This window comes from Canis lupus, chromosome 38 (assembly GCF_048164855.1).
Source record: "Canis lupus baileyi chromosome 38, mCanLup2.hap1, whole genome shotgun sequence".
Lineage (NCBI taxonomy): Eukaryota > Metazoa > Chordata > Mammalia > Carnivora > Canidae > Canis > Canis lupus.
Window position 1 is genome coordinate 21,829,393 of NC_132875.1, and position 25,563 is coordinate 21,854,955.

General features: G+C 56.7%; 1 protein-coding gene and 1 long non-coding RNA gene across 10 annotated transcripts; one reads left to right on the top strand and one right to left on the bottom strand.

The window, feature by feature from the left end:
• Positions 1 to 627: 627 nt before the first annotated feature.
• On the bottom strand, positions 628 to 4,378 carry LOC140626633 (uncharacterized). 3 transcript variants are annotated; one of them, XR_012025696.1, is made up of 5 exons: positions 4,132 to 4,377; positions 3,915 to 4,039; positions 3,052 to 3,168; positions 1,741 to 1,906; positions 628 to 815 (listed from the first exon to the last, which is right to left on the bottom strand). It is a non-coding gene; the product is annotated as an uncharacterized lncRNA (long non-coding RNA). The 3 variants fall into 3 exon arrangements; XR_012025695.1 differs by having other exon boundaries at positions 3,915 to 4,022; positions 4,132 to 4,374; XR_012025697.1 differs by lacking the exon at positions 628 to 815 and adding an exon at positions 822 to 1,018 and having other exon boundaries at positions 3,915 to 4,022; positions 4,132 to 4,378.
• Positions 4,379 to 4,518: 140 nt separating this feature from the next.
• On the top strand, positions 4,519 to 23,970 carry SLC45A3 (solute carrier family 45 member 3). 7 transcript variants are annotated; one of them, XM_072815032.1, is made up of 8 exons: positions 4,529 to 4,583; positions 6,700 to 6,789; positions 9,142 to 9,272; positions 11,523 to 11,606; positions 17,089 to 17,487; positions 18,336 to 19,118; positions 19,774 to 20,039; positions 22,192 to 23,970. In XM_072815032.1, exons 5-8 carry the CDS (start codon positions 17,316 to 17,318, stop codon positions 22,627 to 22,629), a joined length of 1,659 nt encoding a protein of 552 aa, XP_072671133.1. In that variant the 5' UTR covers positions 4,529 to 4,583; positions 6,700 to 6,789; positions 9,142 to 9,272; positions 11,523 to 11,606; positions 17,089 to 17,315; the 3' UTR covers positions 22,630 to 23,970. The 7 variants fall into 7 exon arrangements, with proteins under 7 accessions (XP_072671132.1, XP_072671136.1, XP_072671137.1 ...); XM_072815035.1 differs by lacking the exon at positions 11,523 to 11,606 and having other exon boundaries at positions 4,522 to 4,583; positions 19,995 to 20,039; XM_072815030.1 differs by lacking the exon at positions 11,523 to 11,606.
• The last annotated feature ends 1,593 nt before the right edge of the window (positions 23,971 to 25,563 follow it).

Consider the following 25,563-nt stretch of genomic DNA (forward strand, 5'->3'; position numbering starts at 1 on the left):
TCAAATTCTGCTCCATCTCATTTCTTCACCCAAAGCTCTCTCTCAGGTAAGGAGGCCCTGGGGCTGGTTTTCCTGTTTAGGTCCCTGGTGGTTTCTCATCCCTCCTTCTTCCTCCTTCCTTCATCTTATTTTATTCTTTTCCTTTTAAAAAATGATGTTTATTGAGTGTTTCTATTTACAAAAGCAATGCCGGATCCATATAGGGAACTTGGAGATACAGAAGTTTCCCTAGGGGGCATCCCCCAGATCAAAATCACCCTTCCCAATGATAGAAAACCAGTATTTACTTTTTGGTTTTTAATTTATGTTTTTAAAAATATTTTATTTATTTATTTGACACACAGAGAAAGAGAGAGAGCACAAGCAGGGGGAGCAGCAGGCAGAGGGAGAGGGAGGCAGAGGGAGAGGGAGAAGCAGGCTCCCTGCTGAGCAGGGATCTCTGAGGAGATGCAGGGCTCAATCCCAGGACCCTGAGATCATGACTGAGCTGAAGGCAGATGCTTAAAGAACTGAGCCACCAGGCGCCCCTAACCTGCAGATTTTATTCAGGTTCTGCCAGTTTTTCCACTAAGGTCTCTTTTCTAACCCAAGATCCAATCCAAGATGCTCATTGCATTAGTATATACCTAATTTTTAAAAAGATTTTATTTATTTATTCATGAGAGACACACAGAGAGAGGCAGAGACAGGCAGATGGAGACGCAGGCTCCCTGCGAGGAGCTCAATGCAGGACTCGATTCCAGGACCCCAGGATCACGTCCTGGGCTGAAGGCAGGCACTCAACCGCTGAGCCACCCAGGCATCCCTGTATATACCTAATTAAAAAAAAAAAAAGTATATCCCACTGTGCGTACTATTTTGTAGTCTGATATGTTCATTGGTAATAATATATCATCAGTGTTTCCCCATCAATTAAAATTCTTCTATGTGGGGACTCCTGGCTGGCTCAGTCGATAGAGTATGTGGCTCTTGGCTTCGGGATTGTGAGTTCGAGCCCCATGTTGGATGTGGAGATTACCTAAAAATAAAATTTTTAAGGGCACCTGGGTGGTTCGGTCGGTTAAGCACCTGCCTTAGGCTCAGGTCATGATCTCAGAGTCCTGGGATGAGCCCTGAAACCTTGTCTGGCTTCCTGCTCAGCAGGGAGCCTGCTTCTCTCTCTCCTGCCCCTTCCCCTGCTAGTGCTCTCTCTCTTTCGAATAAATAAAATCTTTTTTTTTTTTAGATTTTATTTATTTATTCATGAGAGAGAGAGATAGAGAGAGAGGCAGAGACACAGGCAGAGGGAGAAGCAGGCTCCATCCATGCAGGGAGCCCGACGCAGGACTCAATCCCAGGACACCAGGATCACGCCCTGGGCCAAAGGCAGGCGCTGAACTGCCGAGCCACCCAGGGATCCCCTAAATAAAATCTTAAAAAAAAATAAAAATGAAATTCTTCTAAGTTATCACCATTATTAATGGTGGGATAATGTTCCATTATAGGGATTTGCCACAATTTGCTTCGCCGATGGCTTATTATGCTGCCGGTTAAGTTATATTCTAGTTTTTCACCCTTGTGAAGAATGATGAGATGAACACCTTATACATACTTCTGATACATATATCTCTGATTATTTTGTCACAAGAAAAATCTCATAAGTGGAATTACCATGTCCAAGGGACCCATCCCTCCCCCTTCCCAGTTCACAGCCTGGATGTGGCCCTGCTGGTGGCTTTTATGCTTAAACAGACCGCTCACCCCTCATCCAGAGGCAGGCAGGGGAAGAAGCGAAGAGGCCCTTAAGGGACCAGTCATTGGATGGTGGAGATGGCAGGAGGAGATGGGAACATCAAAGGGGAGCCAGATCCTTCTTGCCTTCTGAGCCCTCCTCCAGGCTAACCAGCCCCAGTTGGGTATCTTATCTCTGTAGGAAGAGGATAATGCTTGTTCTGAGCCCAGGGATAATGGGAAGGGGCTGGAGGTGGGGGCTGGGGCAGAAGCTACTAATGCACTTTTGCCAGCATCTTTGGTTTCTCCAATATCCAGCCAGACTATTAGCCGTTCCCCAAGGATGGCCTTGCTCCTCACGTCATCCCCCATTTCCTATAAATGGGAAGTGGCTAGGGAGCAGGCTGTGTGTGTGTGTGTGTGTGTGCATGTGCACACGTGTGTCTATAGTGGGGGCAGAGAGGAAGGAAAGGGACATAGTGGTTTTCCTCTATTTTTTTAAAAGAGTTTATTTATTTATTCATGAGAGACAGAGAGAGAGAGAGAGAGAGAGGCAGAGACACAGGCAGAGGGAGAAGCAGGCTCCATGCAGGGGGCCCGATGCGGGACTCAATCCTGGGACTCCAGGATCACGCCCTGGACAGAAGGCAGGCGCTAAACCGCTGAGCCACCCAGGGATCCCGTGGTTTTCCTCTAGTAGACTTAATGGGGAACTGAGGTCTATAGAAGCCACTACTTGTGCAGAAGGACCAGCATTGTGACAAGTAGTAAGGGTGTCAGGACTTTCTCTAAGATTCTGAAGTCACTGGTGAGCCTCTGCCTTGTTTCTGGCACCCAGAGACTAAGGGTATGCGCGGGTGGGGAGGAGTCATTGGACTAAGGGATTGTCTCAGTTTCTTTCTTTCTTTTTTTTTTTTTTTTAAGATTTTATTTATTTGAGAGAGGAAGAGAGCACAGAGGGAGAGGGAGAAGCAGGCTCCCTGCTGAGCACAGACTGGTGATGTAGGGCTCCATCCCGGGACCCTGGGATCATGACATGGGCAGAAGGCAGATGCATAATCAACTAAGCCACCCATGCACCCCTCTCAGTTCCTTTATCCAAAACTGTACCCGTGTCTTGAGTTGTCATAGGGAAGGAATGAGCTAAGACACGGACAGCGTGTGGAGCAGTGGCTGGCACACTCAGTCATAGTTACTTATTGTTACCATGACACGGCTACACCAGTTGAGAAAGGAGGAAGCATCTTCATAGCAGACAGCCCTGCAGCACCCTGTGCTGGGCAGGCAGTCCCTGGAGAGGGCTTCCACCTGGCTTGGTGAAGAAGGGGCACCTGCACTTACCTGTTCAGGTGAGCAGACTGCTGAATAGGGTCCAGGAGCTCATACTTTGCTGTCTGCTCCTGGCTCTGACCCCTCCTCCCACTTTCCCAGGCCACAAGGCATCAGGCATGTCGGCTCCTGGCAAGAAGTCAAGGGGGCAGAGAGGGTTGCTACTCCTCTGAGGCAGGATGGGTCCCTCCTGCTCCCAGTGCTCTCTCCCAAGCCTGGAAAATGCCATCATCTATCGTCTCCCGCTCTAATTTTCCAGCTGACCTGGAATTCCTTCTGACTCCTGCCTTCCTTTGTGGGGCAGAGGGGACACCTGCTCAGGGACCCAGGACCGTACCTGTGGGCTACACAATGGGTATGCCAAAGGCTTGGGAAAGCCATTGGGGCTCTAGAGGGTCACCTGTTGCAGGAGTGAGGGCTGAGACAGTTTCCAAGTTAAACTTGTTTCGTGACTCAGAAAGTTCTCAACTTTGCTCTCTCCTGTGCCCTCTGGCCCACAGCTACCAGGGCTCCAATGTTCCTGTCTCCCTTCTCTACTTCCCTTTCTCCTTGGCCTCCCAGCTCGGGTGCCCTTAGAGATGACCTGCCCAACTCCTTCCAGCAGCCTAGGATGCGGATGCGGCTTGCTTCATGTCATGCCTGGTGGGTGACGGGGCCAGCACTGGGTCCCGGTGCCCCAGCGCCCAGTCCAGGTCCAGACCCAAGGATGTCCTCCCCTTCAAAGGCATCTTCCTGAGATGTTGTGGTATTCAAGTCAAGCATGCACATACACTGGATTTCTCTCCGCCCAAATAAGGCCCCTTGAGGGGAAAAAAGACCCAGCTGGGCCTCCCCCACCCCAAGGGCAGCCCGGGCCTGGGTTCTCCTTGTCCCACCTTTTGTCAGAGGCGTTCTGGAGACGCCGATCTGTTGGGGCCGTGCTCAGCGGCTGACAAAGGAGCGTTTCACTGGCAGCGCATCACTCCCTCTTCCCGACACACACCCTTAAGGAGACAAAACACTGAAATCCGGCCTTTAACTTCGGAGAGGGACGCAGTTGGCTGCAAGGAAGCTCTCTCTGTTGCAGAGGGGCGCGCACGGTGGGAGGAGTACCTGGGGGAGGACGGGACCGCGGCTCCCGGGCTGGTCCGAGCAGCACGTGCAGGTCCGGGTCGCAGACTGGCTCCGGGGGGGGCGGCGCCCCGCGGGGCCGGGCAGCTCCGACCTAGGGGTCTCGGCGGCGGGCGGCGAGGGGCGGCGCAGGGCCCCGGTGATGACAGGGCAGCCGGGGAGCCACGCGGGGGCTGCCCGTGGGGGTCGCGGCTCCAGAGACGGCTCCGAGGCCCCCCGGGGACCCGCCCCGCCGCGGCCCGCGGCTCCGCGCCCGCAGCCCCGCCCCGCCCCGCCCCTCCGCAGCCCCAGCGCGCATGCTCCCTCCCCCCGCCGAGCCACCTGGAGATTTAAAAGCGGCGGCAGGCGCGCGGCGGGAGGAGGCGGGAGGCGGGAGGCGGGGGCGGGGGCGGGGGCGGGGGCCGGGCCCGGTGACAGCCGCACGCCTCGGCCAGGTAGGCGCGCGCCCCTCTCTCCGGGGGCCGCGGGGGGCGCCGCGGGGGCGGGTTCTGCGCCCCGCGCGACGCCGGGGGAGGTGGCGGGCCCCGGGCGCGCCCCGCGTCCAGCAGCGGGGTCCGCGCAGCGCCGAGGGCGGGAGCGCCGGGTGCCCCCGGGTCGGGCCGGGCCGGGCCGCGCGGCGGGGAGCGGGGAGCGGGGAGCGGGGAGCGGGCCCTCCCGGGAGCCCCGGGCCGGGCCGCTCGCCCCGGTTGCAGCTCCGGCGTCAGAGTTTTCTTTGGAAAGTTGCATTTATTTTCTTCCCTTGTCTCGGCTTCACCGGAAAGGGACGGGATGAGTCACCGCGGCGCGCACAGTCCGGGGCTGGGGCTGGGGAGCCGGGAAAGGGGCCCGCGGCCGGGATGCGGGGATGCGGGGACGCGGGGATGCGGGGATGCCGCGATGCCGCTCGCCGGGGCTGGGGTCCGGGTGGTCGGGGAGGGAAAGGGGAGCGAGCGCTCCCGGACGCGAGTCTCGGCGCGGGGCGCGGGGCGCGGGGCGCGGGGCGCGGGGCGGGCAGTTGAGGCTGGCGGGCGCGGGTGTGTGGGTTCCTCCGCCCCCGGCTGCCCGCCTCGGCCGTCCTCCAGGGCAGGAGGGACAGCAGAGGCCCTTTCCTCCGCGCCTCCCGGGGCTCTCAGGTGGGGACGGTGGCCACGCGGAGACCTGCAGACAGGTGCGAGGAGGTGGTACCCGGGCATCCGCGGTGGCCTCCCGGGCTCTGCAGAGGCTTAGCAGCAGCGTGGCCTGCTGCACGAGCTCCCGGAAACCTGTGCCTTCCTCCCGAGTGAGAGCCAGCCCTGCCCGTGGCCCGCTGTCCCCCTCAAGCACAAGAACCCCCCTGACTTGCTTCTGCCCTTGACCTCTGAATCAGCTTCCATCTTCCTCACGGACGCTCTTGCCTTGCTCAGCTTTTCCCCCTCCCCCGCGGGCCACTCCTGCCACCCTGCTTCCTCCTTTCTCCAGGGGCCAGAGTTGGGGTTAGGGAGGGGTTTGGCATGGTGGGTACCTGGTGAGGACTTGCCCTTCAGCTGTTACACAGACCTGATCCCAGTGGAGCGGACACTAAGAATAGCCCAGCTGCTGTTTTTCTGCCCTGCAGTCTGCAGGCGGGAATAGCCAGCGCGCCCAGGCCCAGAGTGACCCTTACTGGGCTCTTGGAAGCATTGCTCAGGGCTGGGGTGAGGCCCCCGGGGGCTTCTGGCCGCTTTCCTCCTGCACTTAGCGGATCTCCTTTCAGAACAATACAGAACTTGGTGTGGGCTCACCTGCTCAAGGCTTGGGAAGCAGACTGGCACATGGGGGGAGGGAGGGGGGGGCCCAGAGGTACAGGCTGGAAGGGAAGCCTGGGGAAAAGCAAAGAGCAGCTTCTCCTAGGGAGTGAGTGCTGCGGTATTTGAGGTCACAGGCCCTTCTGTTGGATGGGTCCCATCCCCTCATTCCTTCCTTATCTCCTCCCCCCCAGGCCTGCCATGGAGCCAGGACTCTGTTTTTCTAAAAGTGCTCAGAAAAATGGAGCTTGAGTCAGCAGGATGAGTAGGAAGAGAAAAATACAGCTGTGGATGAATGTACAGCTGTGGACATACAGGCCCCAATTAGAGCATGTGTGTGGGGTGTGTGAGGGGAAGTTTTCCTGTGTAGTCATGGAGTGTGCCTTGAACTCCCCTGCCCCTCCTGGCTCTCTGGGGTATCCCGAAAGAGGAGGAGGAGCTGCACAGTGATTCTTGGTGACCCACTGGAGGTCTTAACAGACCACTAGGGAGTGGAAGGATGGAGTGGAGGCCCCTCTGAGCCGGGGCAGGGCTCTGAAGGAACAAGGCGGAAAGATGGGGATGGTCTAAGGACTCTGAAGGTGAAATTAAGTACTAGCGTTTGGATGATTTGAGCCTGACAACACAACCTTATGGGTAAAAACCTAGATTGTCAGAAAGACAAGGTTTATATCTTGGATGCTCCGCTAGCTGTGGAATGTTGGGCAAGTTACTTAACCTCTTCAAAGCCTCTGTATATCTGGCTGCAAAATGGGGCTGATAGTAATAATGATAAAGTTGTAAAGACAGCCTTTTTTTTTTTTTTAAGTTTATTTATTTAGGCTCTACACCCCATTTGGAGCTCAAACTCAGGACTCCGAGATCAAGACTTGTATGCTCTTCTGACCAAGCCAGACAGGTGCCCCATAGCTTTTTTTGTTTATGAAATATAAATAGCTGGTTGTATAAAATGTATACAATATGACAAATACAGAGCTTTATTAAATCACATATACAGAGCACTGGACTTTGTGCTTTAGGTAATAAATGGTCCTTCAACATTAGCTAACACTGTGTCTTTCCCCCCGGGGCCAGATGGGTAGCAGCACCTAGCCTGGGACTCTGTGCTTGGGGTCTGCTCTTGTTTCTTTGGGAGCAGGTTCTCCTGGACCTCCGGGAGCCTGTCTGACTAGCAAAGAGACTGGCCTCTGGCATCCAGGTGCCCTGATTTTAATCCCATTTCCTCTTGTGCAAGTAATTTCTCTGTGCTTCAAACTTCCTTCACTGTCAAAAGACGGTAACAGTACCGGCCTCACCATATCATGAGGATTAAAGGAGCTGATATAGGTAAAGCTCCAAGCGCAGCAGGGGTGTGTAAAAAGAGCCTGATAAATGTCAGCTGCTGTTATTTGGTGACAATGGAGGCAATCTTTGCGGTTTATGCTTAGAAACCAGAGTCTCAGAGCAAGAGAATTAGACCGTATATAACTATATATAAACTGTGAATGACCTACTTGCTGTTGAACTTGTGGTCTAGGGCAAAGAACACACCAGGACTGGACATCCTGGTCTCTCCTCCGTCAGTACTGTGTGTGTGACTTGTTTTTTAATCAGTCCAGAAACCCCTGCCCTACCTGTCTCCTCAAGGTGGAAGAGAATACCAAGAGACAATGGAGATGAATATGTATCTTGAAAGATTAAGAGCTTTCTACGCAGAAGGGTTATTTGCTGTGATTTTTAGGGAAACTGTATGAGGCGGAGGGGGCATACTGAAGTTGGGGTTCTGCTCTGTCCTCCTCCCCCCCACCCCAGCCCTTGGGATGCATTGCTTTCTGATATCCAGAAGAAAAACCCAGCCTGGCTTTCTTTGAATAGTCATTGGCCCTGTTTGCTGGGCAGCAAGGACAGAGAGGCTGGACCAGTTGGTGCCAGGCCCAGCATCTCAAATGCTGATGCCACTTGACTCCCAGCAATAGAGCTGGAGTGTGGAGCTTTGTCTAGTGTATTAAGTGTCCCTGCTTGGGGGCGGGGGCTGACCGAGCCATCCCGGGATGGTCTTGATATCTGGCCAGAGCTTCCTATTTAATCCCTTTCCTACTATGAGGTCTGTGTTTCCTCCTCCAGGGAAGAGGTCCACAGTTTTGCCCCTGACCCTGAATGGCTTGTAAGGGCTTCTTGCTTCTGATGTTGGAGACAGGCCTACGTCACCTGTTGACTTTAGTGTCTGTAAAATGGAGAGGATGATATTCACCTTGCAATATTACAATGAGGATTAAATGAGATAGGTCTGTTTAACAAAGTGGCCTGCACAGACCAGGTGCTCAATACTTGTTTGTTCCCTTTCCCTTTGTTAATTCTGGAGATCGCTATCTCTGGGACGCAAGAAAGGGGCTGGAGACCAGCTCCTGGTCTAATGGCCCATAGTCCCTCAGTTACCAATTTCAGGTAGTTGCCCTCAGAAGCAGCCAGCCAGAGAAAAGTCCCTCCTTTCCCAATGCTCTTTGTCATGCTCCACCCCAAACCCTAAGTTTGAATATCCTTTGAGCTGGCAAGCAGTGTCCAAGCTGGAAGCACACAGCCCATCTTTGGGGATGTGGCAGTCTAGCTCCCCACTCCGGGGTCCTGCTGCTGGAAAAAGCTGAGCACCCAAATACCTTGAGTGGGGAGGTATTTGAATCCTGGGCAGGCTGGTCACGTTGTATCAGACAGGAATCCCGATTCAGCCTCACTTGGAAGGCCTTTGATTGAGCACTCCCCCTTCTAGGTCCTGGACAAGGACTGTGGTCCTTTGCTTTCCAGGAGCTGAAGGGCTAGTGGGGCGGGGGATGGGGAAGGAGACCAGAAGGACAACTGGCAGTTATCCAACCCTGAGGGCTGCCTGTTGAGGGCAGCAAGATTTGGAGAAAAGGGGGGATCCTTGATGGCTTGGATTCTAGGGGAGCTGTGGAGGAGATATGGGATTTGAACTGGACAGGGGTCAGGTGAATGGGGAGGCGTCCCAAGGAAGTAATTGGAACATGGTGACTACTTTGGAAGGAAAATCAGGCCCGGTGCTGATAAATTCCCCCAGCTTGGGTCCAGAACTGAGATAGAAACGCATTGCCACAATTTGGGTCTGGTATTCTTTCTACCATACCTCACCAGGGAAGGGCCATAAGGAGAGGCAGGTGTGCGCAGAAGAGCCCGGCCCCAATGGCTGTGTTTTGCCCTTTTCTGCATGGTTCTGACCCACTCATCTTATGAGACTCCACAACATGGCTTCTTCCTCCAGGAAGCCCTGGGAGAGCTGTTGATGCCCTGCACCTTGGGCCCCCAACTCCAGCGACTTGTGTCTCAGCACTGCCACAAGGGGCCTTAGGCAGTTGTTTCTGTATCCCCAGCACCTTCACGGTGGGCTTGCAGGTAATTGGATCTCAGCAAGTGTTGGATGGGTGGGTGGGTGGGTGAGTGAGGGAGTTAGTTTTAGCGCTCTTTGACATTCCTTTGGGGGAGGATAGGTTGCATGCACTGAGGCATACTTCCTCCAAGGGTGGACAAACTCAGACTCTTTAATAAAAGAGTCCTTTTTTGGAGCCCCCTTGCACCCTGCTCACCACTGAGTGGCTGCTGTTGAGACACGTTTCCGTAGGGCTAGGTCTGGCCCATAGCCCTGGGACGATAAATAGGACTGGTCACAGAACCTAGGATATCAGGGCTGAGAGGGCCTGAGAGACCGTTGAATTTGAGACTAGAGGTGGGACAGAGCAGAGTTAGGACCAGCGTCCTGGTCCTACTCCCAGCCTGGGGTTCTGCTCATCGGTAGATCTGCCCAAACCCCACGTGCCCTGGCCTCTGGCCTCTGTGCTTCCACCTCCTAAGGGAAGCCAGTCTGCAGGAAGGGAGCAAGGGTCGGCTCTGCAGGATGGGGAGAGCTGCCCCATCTGGCTGGCTGGCAAAGTTCAAATTCACTAGGAGGGAGGCTCTTAGGTTTCACCTCGCAGGGGTTATAAGGGACTGAGTAGGCAGCAGGAGGAGGACACCTCTCAGGGGCCGGGAGGATTGTGCCAAGCTCCCTGTTCTCCCCGCCAGGGACCAAAGAGTTTCTTGGTATTGCTACCCCACTTTGTAGGGAAGCAATTGTTGTGGCCCAAATAGAGAAAGAATTTACCAATTTCTGCCAGGAACAGTCGAGCTGTAGGAGGGAGTAGGGAAGAGGGCAGCTCTGCCCCCAGATGTCTCGGTTACTTGGCTCAGTTTCAAGTGGCTGCTAACCGTTGGGCAGTGTGGCGGCAGGTAAAGGATGGGGTAAGTGCAGTTGGGGAGCCCCTCGCCACCTGGTTCCCTGTTCCTCTCTACAGTGGAAGGCTATGAGACACCCTCCCCAGTGCCATGTGGCTTGGCAGCGAGCACTTAGGAGGCACCTGTCTAAGGAGAGCACCATACCTGAGGCTGGGGCAGTGGGGGGCGGGTGGGTGTGAGAGCATTTAGCTGTACAGTTGTAAAGAACCTTAGACAGTGTGTGGACTAGTTCTCATTTTACACATGTGAGTCCCTGGTGTGTGTCAAATGGCCCGGCCAGGCTATACAGCAGCAAAAGTTGCTGAAAAGTAGACTTGTATGGTCCTGGTTCACAGTTCAGAGCACCCTGCAGCAGTTGAATTAGAGAGGAAGGTATGTCAGGTATCCAGCACATGCCAGACACCTTCTGGACAGTTAGCCAGTGTCAGCCACCCTGATTATTGTCCCTGGGGACGGGATCCACCCTTGTCTCATAACTGTGGGATGTTTGTTCCTCGTCTATCTGCCTTTGCAGCCTCAGCCAGCAGGCAGGTCTGATGCAGTGACCTCTCCTCACCTGTCGGAGCCAGCACCTGGGGAGGCATTTACATTCTTGGCATTCCTCTCGCCTCTGGGGGCTGAGAGGGGCGCTAGTGCCGGTGTGGGTGGCACGTGGGTGAGAGGGGAATGCTACTGGAGAAGAAAGGCGGCTAGTGGGCCCCCCTCTGACCTCTGGTGCTCCTGTTTGGGATTGAGAGAGCCCTCTGCCAGATTTCTGGGCTGAGGAAGCCCAGACAGCTGAAGGAGGGGCTGCCGGGAACTTCCACGAGCTGTGTCTAGGAGGCGGATGGTATTCCTTTGTCTCCTCACCTGTCAAATGTGTGTACTCCTTGTACCTACCTCCTCGGGGTGGGAGGGATTGGGAGGGCAATTGGCACATGAGCCCAAATCAGGCTGACTGCATGCCAGGGTCCACCCTGCAGCACCGCCAGTGTTCAGAAGCTGGCGGTCCCTGGGGTAGAAGACAGCTCTAGGACGAAGAGTACGGTCGCCTTGGTTCCGAGGGCACTAGTCAAGGTGACCCAGTGTGGCCTTGGGTCGCCTCTGTTCTCAGAAAGGAAGTCTGGTTGTGGGAGGTCACTGTCCCGAGTCAGGTGTGTGTCCATGCAGCCTGTCACTCTGGAATGGCCAGGTGATCCCTTGGGAAGGTGCTTCACCTCAGCTTAGTCTGGCTGGGACTGACCAACCAAGGTGAGGGTCAGGCCAGCCCCAGGACTCCTGTCAACTGGATTGCAGAGGGGAGGGGAGATGAGATTGGGCTTGGGGACTGCCTGCCCGCCTGCTCATCCAGCCCCCTCCCCTTCCCCCAACCTCTGCGCATTTGTTTCCTTTCAGAAGCGGGGCTGGGGCTCTCCGACAGGGCAACAAAAGCAACTTTCCTCAAGCCACTGCCACCTGTTGGGTTTTCACACATTGGGGGTGAGTGGGGGGAGGGAGCCGCTCCCCTTTCCCAGTGTCTGCGGTGTGCCCCTTCTGCCCCCCCAGGGCCTGGGATTCTCTGTGCCGCCCCCAAAGACGGGGCTCAGGAGCCGGAGGGGGTGGGAGGCCTGCGGCAGCTGGAAGGGGAATTGAGTGGGAAGGGGCCGGGGCTGGCAGCCGGGAGAGAGTTTGATGGATTACTCTGCAGGCCGAGAGGTTTCTCCGTAATCCCCCATTGTGTCCCGGCCTGCAGCCCCCTCACTCCCTCTGACAAGCTGCTAAGCAGAAGGCTTCCAGTCCGAGGGAAGAAAAGGCAGCGCAGCGGGGCGATCTCCAAATCCCTGGCCTCTGGGCCCTGGGGGAGGCAGGAGCTAGGGAGCGAGACTGGGGTGGGGTGGAGCCCCCTCCCCTCCGTCCAGCCCTTCCTCCTGACAGTCCCTGGGGGTGAGGGGTTGCCTTCTGAGCAGACTTTCGGGGTGTCCGGGGGGTTTCTGCAGATCAGTGCCTTTTTTATAGGGTGGAGTTGGGGAGAGCAGACTCTCACTTCTGTGGAAGTTTGAGCCCCGAGAACCAAGGAGAACCAAAAACGGAATGTGGGTAGGAAGGCGCTGAACCCAGGCAGGGTCTCCTCCTGCGCCCCCCCCTCCCCAAGCTGCCCAGGTAGCCACTCCCACAGCACCGCATCCCTGACCTGGGGCTGAGATGGGAGTTACTGCCTCACAAGGATGCGCCTTTGCAGGCCTCCTGGCTGGCCAGCACTGCCTCTTTCTGGGGTACCCTAGGGCCCCGCGAGGGTAGAGCTCATTTCGAGAGTACAGTGTGCTGGCTTTCACCCGGTAAGGCCAAGGACATTTGTCCCCTGGAACTGAGGCAAGGGTTGGGTCACAGAGATGCGGGGCTGGTGAACCCCGGAACCTAGAGGGCCCGGAGAGCTCAGCTCGGATGGGATTCTAGGATCCAGTCCCGTGTGGAGGAATGGGGGTCCCCCCGTCCCTGCAGCCTTGTAGCCTCCACCTGGGCTTCTCCCTCTCCCCTTACTGGCCTGTGGCCTGATAGGTGTCGACAGCCCAGGAGATGGGGGGGCTGCTGGGGAGACAGGCCGGAGGGCCTCCACCCCTTTCTGTAGCTGAGTCACTGTTGCAGGAGGGAGCCCCCCACCCCGTTGCCTTCTCCGCAGGAGGGGCTGCCTGGGGGCTGTGAAGGGTAGAGGAGCGTGTGAGAAAGCTGGGCCTCTTTGTGAGCGTGGAGGGAGGACGGGGGTCGCCGAGCTGCTGGGGTCAGGGTGGGGGCCCCGCGTTTGATGTGCCTGGGCGGGGTAGGGGGACGAGGCCTGCATAAAGAGGCCATAGAATTGCTGCCTGACACTGGCCCGAGGCGGGGCTGCCCCCAGCCGGCTGCTCTGGCCTCTGTCTGTCAGCGCAGGGAATCCGCTCCCTCTAGCTCCACCTCAGTCGTCAGGGTGGCAGGAGCCCCTTTGAAAGCCCTCAAAGGCCTCTTTATGCGTCCCTCTGACCCTCCTTTCCCGCAGGGAGCGACCGGGAGTGGGCTCTGCTTCTCCTCCCACCTCCTCACTCTGTCTTTTGAATTTTGGAGAAAGTTCAGGCCAAGTTTGCTCTGGCTGCTTGGTTTCATTTCCCCACGCTTGCCCGTGGCCTAACCCCGCGTGGGGTGTTCCAGCCCGAGAGGCCGTGCTGCAGTGCCCCCCCCCAGCCCCTGCCAGCTTTGAAACTTTAGAGGGGTTGCCTCCTTGGTGGGGGGGTCTGGCCAGGGTTCCCTCGGTGTGGGTGGGGATGGGGTGTCCTCAGGGCTCACACCGCCCACCCCCAAGCTGCTTTCAGCCCTGTGTTCTTTGGGTAAATGTTTCCCAGGCCCCTCATGATGGGGTGGGTGCCAGAGGGTTGCTCGTTGGGTCTCCTGCTACGTGGGGCTGGGCTCACTGACTGGCCTAGCCTGGGTGTTTGGGTTCTGCTCCCCCAGGGATGAGGAAAGGTGGCTTGGGGCAGAGCTCCACGGGGGTTCCTGGAGGTCTTGGGTTTCTTCCAACCTTCGTGCTGTCCTGTCATTGGAGGACAGATGCTTGGAGCTTGAGAGAGACTCATCCTCCCTGAAGGCTGCTGTTCCTTCCAGGAGGTCAGGCCACACTCCCCTTTTGGTACCTTCACCTCTCTCCTCTTCCCGCCTCCTCCCTACCAGGTGAGCCCTGGGAGGCAGCTCTTCTGGTTGATCTTCTGTTTGCCAGACAGGCAGAGTGCTCCAGGAACAGTGGACAGGATTTGAGTCAGAAACACCTCTGACACCGCAGGGTGTTGGGGAGAATTGAACTCTGTCTCCCCGCTGTGTTCCTGAGGAAGACAGGGGAGTGCCCCAAACGGGGTGCCAGCAGTCAGCTTTGGTGGGAAGCGTGTCCCTGGGCTGCAGGGGGGAGTGATAGCCAGGAAAGTGGTTCTGTTCTCCTACCTCCTGGAGCCTGGGCACGAGCCAGGGCAGGGCCTGAGCTTCACGATCGTGCCCTGGGGGGATGGCAGGTGGCTGGTTAGCACCATGGGAGTCCTTTGTGGCTCCTTCCACACCAAGGACCCTGGAGTGGGGCTGACGTGGGTGAGCCTGGGGCTCTGAGGAACGTCCTGGGTGGGGGGAATCATTGGAAGGGAGAATATTCTTATGGGCTTGGAATTCCTTAGGCAGTTCTGCGCTGGGAAGAATAAGCTCTAGGGGTGGCAAGGGTGCCCTAGTCCTTGGGGCACAGTGCAAGTCAAAAGAGGGAAGATGGGCTTTGCAGCCTAAGAACAGAGGGGTGCTGGGCTGGGCTCACTTCCTACCCTACTCCTTTCAAAGACTTCTTCTCCTGGCCTGGCACCCAGCCCCCCCTTACCTGGTGAAGAGGAGGAGAATGCAGGCCAGAGGAGGGAGAGGCAGGCAGCTAATGAGCTATCTGCACTGAGGGAGGATGGAGGGAAATTCCCCTCTTCACCTCCTTTCGTCTTTTTTAAAAAATTTTATTTATTTATTCATGAGAGACAGAGAGGGGGGTGGGCAGAGATACAGGCAGAGGGAGAAGCAGGCCCCACGCAGGGAGCCTGATGCAGGACTCGATCCCAGGTCCCCAGGATTACATCCTGGGCCGTAGGCGGCACCAAGCCACCCGGGCTGCCCTTTTTTTTTTTAAGATTTTATTTATTTATTCATGAGAGACGTGCAGAGAGAGAGAGGCAGAGACACAGGCAGAGGGAGAAGGAGGTTCCCTGCATGGAGCCCCCTGTGGGACTACATCCCTGGATTCTAGGATCATGCCCTGGGCCGAAGGCAGGCACTAAACCGCTGAGCCACCCAGGGATCCCCTCCTTTTGTCTTTTTGTCTTTCTCTCCTGTGGGCTAAGGAGGGTGTCCTGCCTCTTCCTGGGAGCATGGGGCTGGGTCAGGGAAGGGAAGAGGGCAGGTGGGGTGATTAGTCTTTTGCGCAGAGCTGCAATTCACTTTGAACAACAGGGAGCAGCGAGGGCTTGGGAATGGGGGCAGGATGTGGGTGAGTCAGGGTCTGACAGTCTGTTTGCTCAGGGAGGACCTGGTCCCTTAACCCACAGCAGATGAGTGTCCAGGGCCTCCCCAGACCAAGAGTGGGGAGGAGAGTGGGCTGGAAGCCTTTTGACCCAGAGCCCCTCCCTCTGGGCTGGAGACCACCACCCCCTCTTGGTCTGTGTGCTATCTCCTGCCTTCCTTGTGGGGGGGATGCAGTGACAGGGAAGGAGCTTGGCTCAGAACTGCCCAACTAGGGCTGACCTGCGGCCCCCTCCCAGCCCCTTTGGGGACCCCGGGGGTCAGTATGTTACCCTCCTCCCCATGGCACCCCCATAGGAATTCATGCCCCTTCCCAAAGTGGATGGCCTGGGTCTCAGCAGAACTTTGGGGAGGAGGCTGCTGGTTGCCCAGCCTTCCGTCCTGGTCTGCCAGCTGCAAAGCCTAGGAAAGCGGTTAAGGGACACGCGCATCTTACCTGGGATTGATGGCCATCTGGTTTCTCTGCAGCGTATTTCAGAAGGCACCTACCACGTGCTTCTAAGCACACAAGGCCCTGGGCGCCCGAGTGTTATTTGAAGAGATAAAAGAAGTTGAAGTGGCAGATGATGAGATGCTGAGATTGGACGGGAATGAATGAGGGCTGACGGTGCCCCACTCCGGTGGGGGAGGGGCCGGGGCAGGACTAAGGGGCTGAACGCTAGCTGGGAGCCGGGCCCTTCCCCTTCCCGGGAACAGTGCCCTTCCACGGGAGCCGGGCCCTTCCACGGGAGCGGTGCTCTCCCACGGAGCGGTGCCCTTCCACGGGAGCGGTGCTCTTCCACAGTGTTTATGAGAGTGAATCAGTGAGGCAGGGGAAGGCACTCTGAGCTCCACAGGAAGTTCTGTTCCCACCTCTTTGGGGTGAATGACAAGTCAGGGGACTTTCACCTTTTCTCATGAAGGCCCACCTTCTATACTCCTCTTCATGACTGACTTGATTATCCCTCTTTTGTGGTCACTCCTAAACAGAGCAGACTGCATTGGGGACTGTTGTCAGGAAGCAAGACCTGGACGCCAATTGCCTGGGGGTGGGGGGCACGGGGTGGGTCTCTATGCATGGGCCGGCCTAGCAGGAAGGGCTGCGTGGACTTCTCTGCTGAGAGCAGAAAGAGGCTGCTGGGAAAGTGGTAGGGCATCCTGCCAGTGCTGGGTCACTGGTGTCATTATGGTTGCCACCAGGTGGTGCGGTTTCATGCCCCTGTGAGGTCAGGACCTGGGAACAGGCCCCATGTCCCCTGACAGTTGGGCGCTACATGTGGGAATGTTTCTTCCCCACCAATGTTGAGCACGGAGAGAAACTCCAGGGAGAGGTTTACAGGCCTAGGTTCCTCCAGGGGAGCCCTCTTCAAGTGGTTTCAATGACAGGTTAAAACCCAGCCCAGCAAACCACGGCCTCTCCTCCCTTCCCCCTTGTCCTCGTCCTCGGGGGCTCCAGTTATGGTGCAACGTGGCTTGTGGCCAGGCAGTGCGGAATAGGAAGTGCTACTCCTAACAAAGGGGGATTGAACAGCCCAGCTTTGGGAAGTGGAGAGAGAAAAGCAAACAAACCAGGCCTGGCAGAGGGTCTCTCCAGAGGCACCTTGATAACAGAGCCTGGGGAAACTGGGAATTCAGTTGGTTTGATTTTTTTGTTTTTTTCCTTTTTTCCATACCAGCAGGCAAGAGCAATGGCAAAGATATTCCAAAACAGAAAAAAACTGACATCTCTTTGGCTCTGGAGTATGCTGAGGTTTAAAAATCATATTTACCTTATTAGTTATGTCAGCCTTAGGCTAATATTAACATGCATTTCCTGATTGGCAGTAGGGGGTGGCACAGCCACACCGTCAGCCTGGGAGTGAACAGGACTCAGGGAACTAAGAGCAAATCCTGGATGCCTGGTTCCCAGGATTTAACACTCTGTGTTGGATTGTCCCTGGCCTTTTAGGATCTGAGTGATGAGCTATGTCCCCGCCAAGACACCCCATGGCAACAGGCATTTAGCATGGGCTGAGGCACTGGACCTGCACAGAAGGCTGGCAGAAATGGGCCGGTGGCTGAGGCCGGGACAGTCGGTGGCAGCAAGGAAGAGAGGCCTGGGCGTCTGGAGCAGGGCTGAGACACAGCAGTGGCGGAGTGTGTGAAGGGGCCGGAGCCTACCCTGCCTGGCCTACCATGGTCCAGAGGCTGTGGGCCAGCCGCCTGCTGCGGCATCGGAAAGCCCAGCTCTTGCTGGTCAACCTGCTGACCTTCGGCCTGGAGGTGTGCCTGGCTGCAGGTATCACCTACGTGCCACCTTTGCTGCTGGAAGTGGGGGTAGAAGAGAAGTTCATGACCATGGTGCTAGGTGAGTCGCCACACCTTCCTAACCTCCTGTTCCAGATACAGGACACCCAGGAAGCAGGGCAACAGTGCCTCTGCCCAAAGAAGGAGAGGTAGCTGCCTGCTGGTCCTGAGCCTATGGAGCCAGTGGGTGGGTGGGCAGGCATTGCTGGGGAGAGGGGTGACAGTGGGGTGACGTGGGCTGGGGTCGGGGGCAATGGGTAAAGAGCCTGTGGGCATTCCATGGTCACAATACCCCGGGCCCCTACACAATACCTGGCGCATAGGAGACACTGCTCTTCACCACTGCCTTTTCTAATTTATATCTGTTACGCATTTGATCCTTACAACAAACTTTGAGGTCCCCCATTTCACAGAGGAGGTAATGGAGGCTGAGACGTGGTTGGGTGACTTAGCCAGGCCAGAAGGCTGGCTACTGATTAGTAGGATCAGGGTCTCCCAGCTGGGGCTCTTTCTTACCCCTAGAGCACGGGCTGGGCTCTTGACTGCAGAGCCCAGCCCGTGTTTTGCAAAAGCCATAGAAGGCAAATGGTCACCATGGGGTGGCTCCTGGGATCATGGGCTCTGAAGTCAGACTCCCTTTGGAAACTACCCCTCTTGCCCCACCTCAGTGCCTGTGCAGTTGTTCTGGGCATCAGTTCACCCATCTGAATGCAGATGGGGCATTAGTGATCCTAGCTGCAAGGACTAAACTAGAGTGTGTGAGACAAACTCCGCAGTATGTCCAGCACCGAAGGCCTTGCCTGTGACAGGATCGTGATCATTTCCATCCTTCCCCAGGAGGTTGGTCCCCTTCCCCACAGCCCCTTGGGGCCCCAGCCTCTGGCTCATCACTCCTTGTCCTTCCTGCAGGCATCGGTCCAGTGCTGGGCCTTGTCTCGGTCCCACTCCTGGGCTCAGCCAGTGACCACTGGCGTGGGCGCTATGGTCGTCGGAGGCCCTTCATCTGGGCGCTGTCCCTGGGCGTCCTGCTGAGCCTCTTCCTCATCCCGAGGGCCGGCTGGCTGGCGGGGCTGCTGTGCCCAGATACCAGGCCCCTGGAGCTGGCGCTGCTGATCCTGGGTGTGGGGCTGCTGGACTTCTGTGGCCAGGTATGCTTCACTCCGCTGGAGGCCCTGCTCTCTGACCTCTTCCGGGACCCAGACCACTGCCGCCAGGCCTTCTCCGTCTATGCCTTCATGATCAGCCTTGGGGGCTGCCTGGGCTACCTTCTGCCGGCCATCGACTGGGACACCAGCGCCCTGGCCCCCTACCTGGGCACTCAGGAGGAGTGCCTCTTTGGCCTGCTCACCCTCATCTTCCTCACCTGCGTGACAGCCACGCTGTTTGTGGCCGAGGAGGCAGCGCTGGGTCCGACCGAGCCCACGGAGGGGCTGGTGGTCCCCCCAGTGCCACACTGCTGCCCCTGCCATGCCCGCCCGGCTTTCCGGAACCTGGGTGCCCTGTTTCCCCGGCTGCACCAGCTGTGTTGCCGTGTGCCCCGCACCCTGCGCAGACTCTTTGTGGCCGAGCTGTGCAGCTGGATGGCATTCATGACCTTCACGCTCTTCTACACGGACTTTGTGGGCGAGGGGCTGTACCAGGGTGTGCCCAGGGCCGAGCCGGGGACCGAGGCCCGGAGACACTATGATGAGGGTAAGGCTGCAGCGCTGGAGGGCAGGGAGGAGGCTGCGGGGGAGATCCCTCCAGCCCAGGGGAGGCCTGCAGTTGGGGTGGGCTGGTAGCTGTGCCTGGGCTCAGGTCTGTGCACAAGGTCCCCAGGGTGCCGGGCCGCTCTGCCTGCCGTAGCCATAGCACCTGGGGCGGCTGCAGGGCGTTTTCTCAGAGTCATTGCCCCAGTTTGACAGAAAAAGGCGAAGCTTCGGAAGCTTCGGTCAGGTCCAGGGGGGTAGAGGAGCTGAGGCCGGGTGTCAGGTCCGCCTGGCCGAGCTTCAGTGCGCCCGCTGCTCCCCCCGTTGACTTTCCGCGGTCCCTGGCCCCAGATCTTCCCTCGGGCGCACGGGGCGGGCCTGGAGCCGAGGGCGGCCCTCTGTGTTTCCCCTCACCCCCTTGGTGGCTGAGCACCGGCTGAGGCCCCCCACACCCCGAGAACACCTTCCTCCGTCCTTAGCCCAAGGCTTGGCCGTTAGAGCACAGGCTCGGGTTGCTAAGGGCGAGGGGGTGTGCACGGCGGGAACCAGCCCGGTTGGGTTTGCAGCAGGTGCAGCTGGCAGGTGCCCACGCCGAGCCTTTCCCAGGCTGCACGGCCTCCTCCTGCTGGGCCTGACTCCCTCCTCTGCCCCACCCGCAGGGGTCCGGATGGGCAGCCTGGGGCTGTTCCTGCAGTGCGCCGTCTCCCTGCTCTTCTCTCTGGTCATGGACCGGCTGGTGCAGCGATTCGGCACCCGGGCCGTCTATCTGGCCAGCGTGGTGGCCTTCCCCGTGGCTGCCGGCACCATGTGCCTGTCGCGCAGCGTGGCCGTGGTGACCGCCTCGGCCGCCCTCACCGGGTTCACCTTCTCCGCCCTGCAGATCCTGCCCTACACGCTGGCGTCCCTCTACCACCGCGAGAAGCAGGTACTCGGTACCCGGTACTCGGTACTCGGTACTCGTCCGGCCGCTGGGTGGAGCGGGGCGGAGGGCAGACGCGGCAGCCCGGGCCCCGGCCGGCCCCAGCCGCTGGCCAGTCCTTGGACTGGAGAGGAAGCCCGCGTAGCCCAGGGCCGGAGACGTGGGCTGCGGAAGGAGGCTGTAGATTAGATTCTGGGAATGACTTCCTGGTGTCAGGACTCTAGAGCGCTTGAGAGGATGATTGCAGGAAACGCGCGATCCTTCCTTGGGTATCCTGAAGAGGAAGGCCAGGGGAGGCCCGCAGTCGGGCTGGGTTGCCCTGTGTTGCTCTACAGGCCGAGGCAGGGGCTGCGTGCGTCGCATGACCTCTGGCACCTAGCCTCAGCAGCCCCAGTGGGGGTGGTTTGGTGTCGGCAGCAGCCCTCTGTTCAGGGAGGGGCATTGCTCTGACCCCTGCCCTGCCTTGGTCTCCAAGATGGGGAAGGCTCCACACTGCCCCTTCTCTTTCTGGTTTATCTTCTTTTTCTACCTAATTCTCTCTTTTCTTTTCCTGCCTCACATCTTTGTCTCCGTCCCCTTCCCCTGCCCCCACGGTGGATCTCTGAGCCTGGCATACCTGACACCGCTCTCCTGGCTGCTGTAAGTTGGGGGGCCTCCTTCCTGCTTGGCCCCACACTAACCAGCTCCTCCAGGGGCCCTGTTCCATGGGAAGTCTCCTGACCAAAGCTGTGTGGTCACCTGCGTCCCCTCCACTGGCCTCAGCCAGCTACAACCCTGGCTGCAGAGCTCTGCCCAGTGGGTAAGAAGCTGGGGTGTCCTGAGGGAGGAGATGCAGGCCTGCCCTCATGGAGCTTCCGGATCGTAGGGAAGATGTATGTCTGCCCCTTGTAGGACATGAATGATGTAGCAGAGATATGCCTAGCTAGGAAGGTGGTTAATTGAATAGGTAGCTGCAGGGGTGGGGTGTGTGGAGGGAGAGGCCAGGATTTTGGTTGGGGTGGCCTGGTCCCTGAGATCCCTGTCAGCCCACTGATAACCTTCGTCAGCTTCTATTCTTCTGCCGTCCCAGTTGGGGGCTGGGGCCTGGGGGCTGGTGTCTGGAGGCCAGGCTGGGTCATATAGACTCGTGCCAGGGAACATGCTGGGGCTGGTCCTCCCCTCCGACAGAGGAGCATGTGTATCCCTAGGGGCCTCTTGAGGCTCCAGCCTCACTGGTCTTTCCGGGGGTGGCAGGCAGGGAGGACAGGTCCCATAGGCCCATTCCAAGCAGCAGTTGATGGCACCCTTGGCCCTATACACTGTCTGTACTTGCCTTGCCTCCTGGCTGTACCAAGAGCTGTCGGCTTCCCTTTTGAGCTCTGCCATGGGTCCTGGCTCTAGTGCAGCAAACTCGAGAATCTTTCTGTGTAAGGCACTAGCTGGCCCAGGGACAGTGGGGGATGAATTCTGGCCCCGTCTTTAAGCAGGAGGTTCTGGGCAGGGGCAGGCTACCCTGGTCTAAGGCGCACGGTGCATAGGAAGAAGGGCTTCAGCATTAGCATGGCTGGGCGATAGGAGTCTGGGAGATTCCTCTTGTTCCTCTTGTCCTGCAGGCTGAGTCTGCTGGACCTTCCCTGCCCTCATCTGGGACCACGGACCTCACAGTAGGCCTGGGACCCCGTAGGAGCAGAGCCTCTCTCTGCGAGGTCGAGAAGGATTTCCCAAGGCAGAATGGTGGGGGGCAGGAAGTAGGAGGCTTAGGAGAGCCTGTGTGTGGGTTCAGGTCACCGGGGGCCCCGCCTTTGGGTTTTGTTCCTCTGTTCTGACACGTCTCTCTCACCTCTCCTCATTCTGGCTTTTTTCTTTACCCTGGGGTCCTGTTCTGTTCTCTTTCTGACTTGTAGTAGGAGCTTGCCTGCCACTTCTGGTTCCAGGAGAGGCTAGAGGAGATCTAGACTCTTGGTTTCAGATTTGTCCCCTCCTCATGCCCTGCCCCTGCGGAGAGTCCTAACTAGACCAAGGAGGGTCTGCTTGGCTTTCTTGGCTTTCACCTGCTGCACAGGTGTCATTAAGGCCGGTTGCCTGGTTTCTCCCAAGCCGGGATCTGTTCTCGGAGCTGGGATCCTAATGCTTGGGTACCTACCTATCCTTGTTGCCATTTTTCTGCCCCATTCCCCAGGTTTTCCTGCCCAAATACCGAGGAGATGCTGGAAGCAGTGCCAGCGAGGACAGCCTGATGACCAGCTTTCCATCGGGCCCCAAGACCGGATCGCCCTTCCCCAATGGACACATGGGTGCTGGAGGCAGCAGCCTCCTCCCACCTCCACCTGTGCTGTGCGGGGCCTCTGCCTGCGATGTCTCCATGCGTGTGGTGGTGGGCGAGCCGCCCGAGGCCAGAGGCATTCCGGGCCGGGGCATCTGCCTGGACCTTGCCATCCTGGACAGTGCCTTCCTGCTGTCCCAGGTGGCTCCGTCCTTGTTTATGGGCTCCATTGTTCAGCTCAGCCAGTCTGTCACTGCCTACATGGTGTCGGCTGCGGGCCTTGGTTTGGTGGCCATTTATTTTGCTACACAGGTAGTGTTTGACAAGAGCGACTTGGCCAAATACTCAGTGTAGAGTACTTCTGACCCGCTGAGGACGGGCCTGCCTCCCTGGGTCCTGGCCTCCCCCTCCCCCCCGCAGTGCATCCCCAGGTAGCCTCCTAGGGTCAGGCCCGCACCCCTGCTCCCCCTCTGCCAGGGTCTGTTGCTGCCAATGTGGCATGGCTCTCTGCTGCCACCCCGTGGTGACAAGGTGCCGAGTGGCACAGGTGGGGGCCTGGGGCTTCCCTGTCTTCAGGGCTGGCTGAGTGTTGGTCCGCACAGGCTTCAGTCTGGACTTCTACAGGCAGGCCAGAGGGTGGGGCCTTTCACTGGCTCCTGCACTGGAATGCAAGACTCTAGGGGGATTACCCAGGCCCTTAAGGCTCACAGCCAGTGTCAAGACATACCCAGTGAAGGGATTTGGAGAGCTGAGTAAACCACCTGGTCTCTCCCCTCCAAACCCCTTATCCCTTAGATTCCCTCCATGTTGCTCTTGCGTGGAAGTTTCTAGTGTGAAATTCCTCTGCAGGATGTGAGAAGGAAGTTATTTGTGGGTAAAAGTCTGGTGGGGAGAAAGGAAGCCACCTGGCTGCTTAGCACTGCCTTTCTACTCTTCCCCCACTGCCACATTTTATCAGGACGTGGCTTGTTGGCTCCTGTGTTGCCATCATAGGGACACAGGCCTTTAAATATTTAACTTATTTATTTAACTAAGTAGAGAGGAATCAATTCCCAGCTCTGCCATCTTGGTTTCTGAGAGGTGATTTCCCCAATGGGCCTGAGAGATGGCTGGTTTATTAGGCTGAGCATTGCCAGAATTGTCTTCCCCTGGGTGATTGGTCTAACCTCAGAATGCCTAACCCAGGAACTTGGAAGCCCTGTTTAACTCAGTGGATATCCCAAATCTCGTTACTCAAGGCTGGGGGGAGCTGGGGACATAGGTGGAGGTGGGGCTCCAGGTCTCAGCTGCCTCCCTAGCCTCCTCTCCCCTCTTGGCTCAGCCTGCCTCCCACCCTCTACTCCCCTCTGCTCTCTCTTAGGGCTTGGCTGATGAAGGAGCCGCCCACCCCTTTCCCCCACTGGCTCCACACCCCTCTTTTGGGCTGTTGCAGGACCAGACACACAGAGCGTGGCTCTGGCTCAAGCTTTTATTCGTCTCAGCCCCCAGGGCATATCTGTGCTTGGGGAATCTCGCACAGAAACTCAGGAGTACCCCCTGCCTAGGCTAAGGAGGTCTTATCTCTTGGGGGTTTAAGTGCCGTTTGCAATAATGTTATGTCTTATTTATTTAGTGGAGTAAATATTTTATACTGTATGTGAGCAATCAGAGTATAATGTTTATGGTGATGAAATTAAAGGCTTCTTATATGTTTCACTGCCCTGTGTTTCTCTTTCCTGAGGGGGAAGGCCCAGATCTCTCAACCTAACCTATCCCTTAGCTTCCTTCTCAGTAAGGATCCTGTCTGGGCAGCCTCAGTTCCCAGGATCACCAGCAGATGGGGCCATAGACCAGTACTCGTCCAACGCCTGGGGCTGGGCTTGGATGGAAGGGTTTGTTTGAGAATTGGGGCGAGGTCAGGCAAGACACAATGCTGGGGAGTGGGGACATTTTACTTCTCAAAGGACTCACAACGTGGCCAAAGAAATGGAACAAGCCCCCTCTATCAATAACAGCTATAGGAAGTAGAAAGGAAACTGGCAGGTGCCAGCGAGGATTTCAACATCACCGAGCCTTGGTTCCTATCTACTTCACCCTTCCTGCCAGGCTTAGGTTAGATTCAGAGTCTTCGCTGCCATGCCACCTCCCTCCCCCTTCCACACTTGGCTGGCCTTCCTGTTCCCAGTTCTGGTGTGTATAGTTAACACCTTGTGCAAGGACCAGCTTTATTGGGGGTGCCTGGCTGGCTGGCTCGGTGGTTCTAGCATGTGACTCTTGATCTTGCGGTTGAGAGTTTGAGCCTCACAGTGGGTGCAGAGATTACTTAATTTTATTTCTTTTAGATATTTATTTATTGAAAATTTTATTTATTTATTCATGAGAGACACAGAGAGAGAGGCAGAGACACAGGCAGAGGGAGAGAAGCAGGCTCCCTGCGGGGAGCCCAATGTGGGACTTGATTCCAAGACCCTGGGATCACGCCCTGGGCCGAAGGCACTTAACCGCTGAGCCACCCATGCATCCCTAATTTTTTTTTTTAAAGGGACTAGCTTTATTTACTTTTAAGATGTTCTATATTCTAAATAAATAAAATCTTTCAAAAAGGAGGGGTGGTGCCTGGTGGCTCAGTCAGCTGGACATCTGACTTCAGCTCAGGTAAGGATCTCAGGGTCCTGGGATGGAGTCAGGCTCCCTGCCCCGGGGTGGGGGGGGGGAAGGCTGCTTCTCCCTCTCCCTCTGCGCCTCCCCTCTGCTCATGCTCTCTCTCTCAAATAAATAAATCTTTAAAATGTTCTATATTTTACTTTTATTATGGAAGATTTCAAGCACACACGAATGATGAGCCTGGTACAATTAACTCAATTTTAAACATTAACATCCTGCCAAGTTAATTTTCTCTACTCTCCTCCCCGACCCATTTGGGGGAGGTATTGTTAAAGCACACGGCAGACACAATTTCATTTCACCTGTGAATACTTCAGCATGTGTTTTAAGAAATAGGACTTTTTAGCAGCTTAATCATAATGCCATGAACATAGCCAACAAACAGCAATTCCTTATTATCACTGGTTACTCGACCCATGTAGAATTTTCTCCAATTGCTCAAAAATGGTGTTTCACAGTCGGTTCGTTCAAATCAAGATCCAGCCAAGATAAATTGTGCCTGGTGGCTATGTCTCCGGTTCCTTTTCAACTGTAACAATTTCCCTCTTTTTATTTTATTTTTGTGCCATGCACTTGTGAAGAAATAGCCCTGCCGTCCTCCAGAATTGCCCATATCATATATTGGGTTACTGTATCCTCAGTGTT